This window comes from Ranitomeya imitator, chromosome 1 (assembly GCF_032444005.1).
Source record: "Ranitomeya imitator isolate aRanImi1 chromosome 1, aRanImi1.pri, whole genome shotgun sequence".
NCBI classification, from domain to species: Eukaryota; Metazoa; Chordata; class Amphibia; order Anura; family Dendrobatidae; genus Ranitomeya; species Ranitomeya imitator.
Genome location: NC_091282.1, coordinates 662320821 through 662329735, shown reverse-complemented (window position 1 = coordinate 662329735; position 8915 = coordinate 662320821). Strand labels below are relative to the sequence as shown.

Genomic DNA, 8915 nt, shown 5'->3' with positions numbered 1-8915 from the left:
ATAGGATTAGATACAGCAAGCAGTATCACACAGAATAGAATTAGATACAGCAGAGAGTATCGCACAGGATATGATAAAATACAGCAGGCAGTACCATACATGACAGGATTAGATATAGTCGATAGGATTGGCTACAGCAGACAATATCGCACAGGATATTATTACATGCACCAGGCAGTATCATACACAACAGGATTGGATACAGTAGACAGTATCACACATTCCAGCATCGGATATGGTGTGGATACATTTATCCCAGGCAGTGGGCTGTGTAGAAGGAGACGTTTCTGGAGGATTATCCCCCGTGCTCGCTGTCATTAGCACATTACAGCACTAGTGTAATCTCCACCACTGGGCAGAGGACTGGTCAGTGTTTGTCCGGTGTCTAGGAGTGAGGCTGGTGATGGCTGACCGCTGCACACTGCTCCCTCTCTCTTTGTGCCTTATCCTTGTCTGGACCATGTCACTGATGGAGGCGACATCTGCAGAGGCGGCAGACAGCGACAGAGACATCCAGGGGGTGAACGAGAAGGAACTGGTGAGTCCCTGCCACTTGAGATTTCATCTGCTGGTCAAGCACTGTAGATCAGAGCTTGTCCCAGCACCATTCACACAGCCTGATCAGTATCAGTCCTAGGTCTCTTCCAAGTAACAGTGTCCTAGAGCCTGCCTTAGATCAATCACAGAACTTGTCCCAGGCCCCATCCAAGTAGCAGTTCCCATCCCAAGCTTTTCCCAACATCAGTCCTACAGCATATGTCCAGTGTCCATCATCAGTCCCATAAACTGCTAAGTACCAGTCCTAGCAAAAGTCCAAGAGCAGAGCTTGTCCCAGTATCAGAGCTCATCCCATAACTAGCCTCAAAGCTTGTCTCAGCATCAGTCCAAGAGCTTGTCCTAGTAACAGAGCTCGTCCCAGCATCAGTCTTCCAGATTGTCCTAGCAACAGTCCCAGAGATTGTCCCAGAAACAGTGCCAGAGCTTGTCAGAGTACTAGAGCTTGCCCCAGCACCAATCCCACAACCTGCCAAGCATGAGTCACAGAAACTGCACAGCACCAGTCCCAGACTTTGTCCTAGCACCACACTCAGAGCTTATCCCAGTAGCAGAGCTAGTCCCAGAGGTTGTCTCAGTACCAGTTTCAGAGCTTGTCCCAGTACCAGTCTCAGAGCTTGTCCCAGTTTCAGTCCAAAAGCTTGTACAAGTACCAGTCTCAGTGCTTGTCCCAGCAACAGTGCCTGCCCAACTCTAGTCCCAGCACCTGCCTAGCACCATTAACAGAGACTGCCCAGTACCAGTAATAGAGCTTGTCCCAGCACCAGTCTCAGAAAATGCACAGCACCAGTCCCAAACCATGTTCCAGGACTCGTCTCTAAACTCATCCCAGCACCAGTGCCAATGCCAGAGCTTGTCCCAGAACCAGAGCTTCTCACAGTACTAGAGCTTGCCCCAGTACCAATCCCACAACCTGCCCAGCATCAGACACAGAAACTGCACAGCACCAGTCCCAGACCTTGTCCGAGCACCAGTCTCAGAGCTCGTTCCAGCACCAGTTCCAGAGCTCATCCCAGTAACAGAACTCGTCCCAGAGCTTGTCTCAGTACCAGTCTCAAAGCTTGTCCCAGTACCATTCCTAAAGCTTGTCCCAGTACCAGTCTTAAAGCTTGTACCAGTACCATAGCTTGTCACAGAACCAGTGCCAGAACTTGTCCCAGCACAAGAGCTCGTCCCAGCACCAGAGCTCGTCCAAGTACTAGCCTCAGAGCTTGACAGAGTACCAGTGCCAGAGCCTGCCCAACTCTAGTCCACGACCAGTCACAAAAAATGCATAACACCAGTCCCAAACCTTGTTCCAGCACTAGTCTCTAAGCTCATCCCAGCACCAGTCTCTGAGCTCGTCCCAGTAACAAAGCTTGTCACAGCACAATTCTCAGAGCTCGTTGTAGCACCAGTCTCAGAGCTCGTCCCAGGACCAGTGCCAGACAGAACTTGTCCCAGTACTAGTCCCAACACCAGTCCCACGGCCTGCCAAGCATCAGTCACAGAAACTGCACAGCACCAGTCCCAGACCTTGTCCGAGCACCAGTTCCAGAGCTCGTCCCTGCACAAGTCTCAACGCCCATCGGAGCACGAGTCTCGGAGCTCGTCCCAGCATGAATCTCAGATCTTGTGCCAAAACCAGTGAGGGTCTGCCCAGCATCACAGACCTTGTGCCAGCACCAGTCCCATAGCTCATCCCAGTAACAAAGCTCATCCCAGCACCAGACTCAGAGATTGTCCCAGCACCACTCCCAGAATTTCTCCCGCGACCAGTCCCAGAGCTTGATCTAGCACAAGTCTCAACGTTCATCCCAGTAACAAAGCTCGTCCAAGCACCATTGCCAGAGCATGTCCTAGCACCAGAGGTTGTCTCAAGACCAGTGCCAGAGCTTGTACAAGGACTAGTCTCACAACTTGACCCAGCACCAGTGCCAGAGCCTGTCCAGTCCCACGTCTGACACAAGCACCAGTGACAAAGACTGACCAACACTAGCTCCAGAGCCTGCTCTTTACTAGTAACAGAGCCTGCCCAGTACCAGGAACAGAACATTTCCCAGCACCAGTCTCAGAGGTTGCCCCAGCATCGGTCACAGCAACTGCACAGCACCAGTCCCCATCCAAATACTAGTCTCAGAGCTTGTCCGAGCACCAGTGAAAGAGCCTGCCCAGTCTCAGGTCAGACACATGTACTGGTGACAGAGTGTGACCAACACCAGCACCAGAGCCTGTCCAGTACCAGTAACAGAGTCTGCCCAGCAGTCATCTCGGAGCTCGTCCCGGCACCAGTCTCGGAGCTCGTCCCGGCACCAGTCTCGGAGCTCATCCCGGGACCAGTCTCGGAACTCGTCCCGGCACCAGTCTCGGAGCTCGTCCCGGCACCAGTCTCGGAGCTAGTCCCGGCACCAGTCTCGGAGCTTGTCCCGGCACCAGTCTCAGAGCTCGTCCCGGCACCAGTCTCGGAGCTCGTCCCAGCACCAGTCTCAGAGCTCTTCCCGCCACCAGTCTCGGAGCTCTTCCCGGCACCAGTCTCGGAGCTCGTCCTGGCACCAGTCTCGGAGCTCTTCCCGCCACCAGTCTCGGAGCTCGTCCCGGCACCAGTCTCGGAGCTCTTCCCGGCACCAGTCTCGGAGCTTGTCACAGCACCAGTATCGGATCTTGTCCCGGCACCAGTCTCGGAGCTTGTCCCGCCACCAGTCTCAGCTCGACCCTGCACCAATCTCAGGGTCTGCTCTGCCCAGTACCATTGCATTTCACTGTACCAATCGCAGAGCCCATCCAAACAATAACCCAACCTGTCTCCGCAGCAGTCTCTGAACTGCTCTAGCAGGGCTTTCCTGTGATAATGTAATGACTGTGAGACTTTGCAGTAGTCAGGGACATGTACGATGCACCTTGCTGACTGTTTTCTCTGTTACAGCTTCTGGAGCTACAAGACGTTCTGTACAAACTGCAGTCCAAGCGGAGCTCAGTCTGGGAGAGCAAATATATCCAGCTGCCCAAGGTAAGCATCACCATACACAGCGTGTGGAGGAGGGAAGGAAGGGGGGGGGGGGGGTAACAGCAGTACTGAGTATTTCAGGAGATTACAGTGCTCATTTTGATATCTAAAGGTACCGTCACTCTGAACGATATCGCTAGCGATCCGTGACGTTGCAGCGTCCTGGATAGCAATATCGTTCAGTTTGACACGCAGCAGCGATCAGGATCCTGCTGTGATGTCGTTGGTCGCTGCAGAAAGTCCAGCACTTTATTTCGTCGCTGGACTCCCTGCAGACATCGCTGAATCGGCGTGTGTGACGCCGATTCAGCGATGTCTTCACTGGTAACCAGGGTAAACATCGGGTTACTAAGCGCAGGGCCGCGCTTAGTAACCCGATGTTTACCCTGGTTACCAGCGTAAAGGTTAAAAAAAACAACCACTACATACTTACCTTCCGCTGTCTGTCCCCGGCGCTGTGCTTCTCTGCACTGGCTGTGAGCGCCGGCCAGCCGGAAAGCACAGCGGTGACGTCACCGCTCTGCTTTCCGGCCGCTGTGCTCACAGTCAGTGCAGGAAAGCACAGCGCCGGAGGACAGACAGCGGAAGGTAAGTATGTAGTGTTTGTTTTTTTTACTTTTATGACGGTAACCAGGGTAAACATCGGGTTACTAAGCGCGGCCCTGCGCTTAGTAACCCGATGTTTACCCTGGTTACCGGCATCGTTGGTTGCTGGAGAGCTGTCTGTGTGACAGCTCTCCAGCGACCAAACAGCGACGCTGCAGCGATCGACATCGTTGTCGGTATCGCTGCAGCGTCGCTGAGTGTGAAGGTACCTTTACTGTGTAGTAGCAGGGGCAGAGTGCCTGCAGCTCACAGTATTTCAGATTTGTGTACTCATCTTATTACCAAATTGTATAGTGGCAAGAGCAGAGTGCCAGCAGCATGGAGTACTTAAGTGCACCTTTCTCTTGTATTTAATTTCTCAGTGCATTATGGGAGACGCCTGTGCGGTGAAGCGAGGAGCGCGGATAGGAAAGCTGTGCGACTGTCCCCAGCGCAGCACCTGCAGCTACTTCTTCATGAGATGTCTCTGAGGCGCCCCCTCCGCTCACAGCAAGAACTCACGTCATCCGAGAAGACTTGTGGAGAGCCGCGACCTGACGCCGGGGGCCGCATTGCCACTTATCTCACGCCGCTCTGCTAATCTGCGGCTGCACTGACTATTTCTCATTACACAGAATGACCTGTGGGTGATCACGGTGCGATCATCTTCCCCTGAGTTTTGTATATAATCCCCCGCCATGAACAAGATTATCGAAGGACCTCAGACCCCAGCACCGAAAGAAGGAATACAATATTTTATATATAATTATCTTGTGTCTGATTGTATCTTATCGGTTATCACAACATCCATGGATCGGCCCCTGCTCCAGAGCTGCACTCACTATTTTGCTGGTGCAGTCACTGTGTACATATAATTATATTACTGATCCGTACTGATCTGGAGGTACATCCTGTAGATCTTTTATTATAGAAATGAAAAACATAACAATAATATTAACAGAAACAAAACAGAAATATCAACCAGAAAATAATCAGTATAATGAACACTGGTCCAGCTGCTCATTCTCTCCTCTCACACATATTATACATACAGAATGATAACTAATATTAAGTACTTACACTTTCTGGTCCAGTCACCAAACAAAATAATAACAAATAAAATAAACAATAGCAAACAAAAACTATACACATAATACAAATTTTAAAAAAAGTTTATTAAAATTTTTTTTTTTATATATATATATATATATATATATATATATATATATATATATATATTGTATATACTGTATATATATATATATATTTTTTTAAATTATAAATAAAATAACCACAAACTATACAAATATATACAATACTAAACTAACCACCACACCACACTAAAGCCCACCATTCCCAACCCCCACACTGACCTGAGAGATGGTCCTGTGTCTCATGCCTCAGTCCATGCCGAATGTCCATAGGCCAGATCAGGCAGGGCCAGTTTTTCCCCCAAACACCCCAGTGTCCCATAGTCCCACAAGATGAACCCACCTCCCCCCTTTTCACGCCACCCAACCTAAAGGTACCTTCACACATAACGATTTCGTTAACGATATTGTTGCTTTTTGTGACGTAGCAACGATATCGTTAACGAAATCGTTATGCGTGACAGCGACCAACGATCAGGCCCCTGCTGGGAGATCGTTGGTCGTTGGGGAATTATCAGGACCTTTATTTGGTCGCTGATCACCCGCTGTCATCGCTGAATCGGCGTGTGTGACGCCGATCCAGCGATGTGTTCACTGGTAACCAGGGTAAACATCGGGTTACTAAGCGCGGCACTGCGCTTAGTAACCCGATGTTTACCCTGGTTACCCGGGGACTTCGGCATCGTTGGTCACTGGAGAGCTGTCTGTGTGACAGCTCTCCAGCGACCACACAATGACCTAAACAGCGACGCTGCAGTGATCGGCATCATTGTCTATATCGCTGCAGCGTCGCTAAATGTGACGGTACCTTAACACCTACACCCAAATCTGTATCCCTATATACTGCTGCAGCCAGGCATGTCCTCTGAAAGCCGGAGGAGTGACTGCTCCAGTAAGGAGGGAAATAGGAGAGCAGGGCAGGCCAGATAGGTGCTGGTAGTGGGCGACTCAATTATTAGGGGAACAGATAGGGCAATCTGTCACAAAGACAGGGATCGTCGAACGGTGTGCTGCCTACCTGGCCCTCGAGTCCGACACATCGCTGATCGGGTGGACAGATTATTGGGAGGGGAGGACCCAGCGGTCATGGTGCACATTGGCACTAATGACAAAGTTAGAGGTAGGTGGAAGGTCCTTAAAGATGATTTCAGGGAATTAGGCTGCAAGCTGAAAGCAAGGACCTCCAACATGGTATTTTCCGAAATACTGCCGGTACCACGTGCCACGCCAGAGAGGCAACGGGAGATTAGGGAGGTTAATAAGTGGCTCAAGAATTGGTGTAGGAAAGAGGGGTTTGGGTTCCTGCAGAACTGGGCCGACTTCTCAGTTGGCTACAGGCTCTACGCTAGGGACGGGCTGCACCTCAATGGGGAGGGTGCAGCTGTGCTGGGGGAGAAAATGGCTAGAAGGTTGGAGGATTGTTTAAACTAGGAATTGGGGGGGAGGGTATTCATTTTATAGGAGGGGAAGATAGTGCAGACAGAGACCTGGGCACAAATAAGGAAGTTGGGGGTGGCGGTGGCGGTGGCATGGGGGGTGGGGTCAGAACAGTTAACAATTTAAGAAATAGAAGTACAGAGAGGAACATAAAGTGCATGTATACTAATGCCAGAAGCCTCGCCAACAAAATGGACGAATTAGAACTAATGTTGTTGGAGCATAATTATGACATGGTGGGGATATCTGAAACGTGGCTGGATGAGAGCCATGACTGGGCTGTTAACTTGCAGGGCTATAGCCTGTTCAGAAATGACCGTACAGATAAGCGAGGGGGAGGGGTGTGTATATATAAAATCGTCCTTAAAACCCATCCTGCGCGATAATATAGGTGAATTTAATGAAAATGTAGAATCCCTATGGGTGGAGATAAGGGGAGGGGGAAAAATAATAAATTACTGATAGGGGTTTGTTATAAATCTCCAAAAATAATGGAAGCAATGGAGAATATCCTCGTAAAGCAAATAGATGAAGCTGCGACTCAAGGAGAAGTCATTATTATGGGGGACTTCAACTACCCTGAAATAGATTGGGGAACAGAAACCTGCAGTTCCAGCAAAGGTAATCGGTTTTTGACAACTATGAGAGACAATTACCTTTCACAACTGGTTCAGGACCCAACAAGAAAGGGGGCACTGCTAGACCTAATATTATCCAACAGGCCAGACCGCATATCAAATATAAGGGTTGGGGGTCACTTGGGAAATAGCGATCACAAAATGATAAGTTTTCATGTATCCTTTAAAAAGATGTGTAGTAGAGGGGTTACAAGGACACTAAACTTCAGGAGGGCAAATTTCCAACGGATGAGAGAGGATCTTGGTGCAATTAACTGGGACGATATCCTGAGACACAAAAATACACAAAGAAAATGGGAGACGTTTATTAGCATCCTGGATAGGACCTGTGCACAGTATATACCGTATGGGAATATACATACTAGAAATAGGAGGAAACCAATATGGCTAAATAGAGCTGTAAGGGGCGCAATAAGTGACAAAAAGAAAGCATTTAGAGAATTAAAGGAAGTAGGTAGTGAGGAGGCATTAAATAAATACAGAAAATTAAATAAATTCTGTAAAAAGCAAATCAAGGCAGCAAAGATTGAGACAGAGAGACTCATTGCCAGAGAGAGTAAAAATAATCCTAAAATATTCTTTAACTACATAAATAGTAAGAAACTAAAAAATGATAGTGTTGGCCCCCTTAAAAATAGTCTGGGTGAGATGGTGGATGAGGATGAGGAAAAAGCCAATATGCTAAATGACTTTTTTTCATCAGTATTTACACAAGAAAATCCCATGGCAGACAAAATGTCTAGTGATAAAAATTCCCAATTAAATGTCACCTGCTTAACCCAGCAGGAAGTGCGGCGTCGTCTAAAAATCACTAAAATTGACAAATCTCCGGGCCCGGATGGGATACACCCTCGAGTACTGCAGGAATTAAGTACAGTCATTGATAGACCATTATTTTTAATCTTTAAAGACTCCATAATAACAGGGTCTGTGCCACAGGACTGGCGTATAGCAAATGTGGTGCCAATATTCAAAAAGGGAACAAAAACTGAACTCGGAAATTATAGGCCAGTAAGCTTAACCTCTACTGTGGGTAAAATCCTGGAGGGCATTCTAAGGGACGCTATACTGGAGTATCTGAAGAGGAATAACCTCATGACCCAGTATCAGCACGGGTTTACTAGGGACCGTTCATGTCAGACTAATTTGATCAGTTTCTATGAAGAGGTAAGTTCCGGATTGGACCAAGGGAACCCAGTGGATGTAGTGTATATGGACTTTTCAAAAGCTTTTGATACGGTGCCACACAAAAGGTTGATACATAAAATGAGAATAATGGGGATAGGGGAAAATATGTGCAAGTGGGTTGAGAGCTGGCTCAGGGATAGGAAACAAAGGGTGGTTATTAATGGAGCACACTCTGACTGGGTAGCGGTTAGCAGTGGGGTACCACAGGGGTCAGTATTGGGCCCTCTTCTTTTTAACATATTTATTAATGACCTTGTAGGGGGCATTCAGAGTAGAATTTCAATATTTGCAGATGACACTAAACTCTGCAGGGTAATCAATACAGAGGAGGACAATTTTATATTACAGGATGATTTATGTAAACTAGAAGCTTGGGCT

General features: G+C 48.3%; 1 protein-coding gene across 1 annotated transcript; it reads left to right on the top strand.

Moving 5' to 3' along the window:
• Window positions 1-229: 229 nt before the first annotated feature.
• Window positions 230-4889, top strand: LOC138658023 (cocaine- and amphetamine-regulated transcript protein-like). The gene is made up of 3 exons (XM_069745606.1): window positions 230-538; window positions 3458-3541; window positions 4507-4889. The coding sequence occupies exons 1-3, from the start codon at window positions 404-406 to the stop codon at window positions 4612-4614; spliced, it is 327 nt and encodes a 108-aa protein (XP_069601707.1). The 5' UTR covers window positions 230-403; the 3' UTR covers window positions 4615-4889.
• The last annotated feature ends 4026 nt before the right edge of the window (window positions 4890-8915 follow it).

Bases quoted from the DNA above. Each gene is read 5' to 3' on its own strand.
- LOC138658023 (XM_069745606.1), top strand. From the start codon at position 404: ATGGCTGACCGCTGCACACTGCTCCCTCTCTCTTTGTGCCTTATCCTT. The intron at 539-3,457 runs GTGAGTCCCTGC...TCTCTGTTACAG, and splicing joins GGGTGAACGAGAAGGAACTG to CTTCTGGAGCTACAAGACGT. The intron at 3,542-4,506 runs GTAAGCATCACC...TTAATTTCTCAG, and splicing joins AATATATCCAGCTGCCCAAG to TGCATTATGGGAGACGCCTG.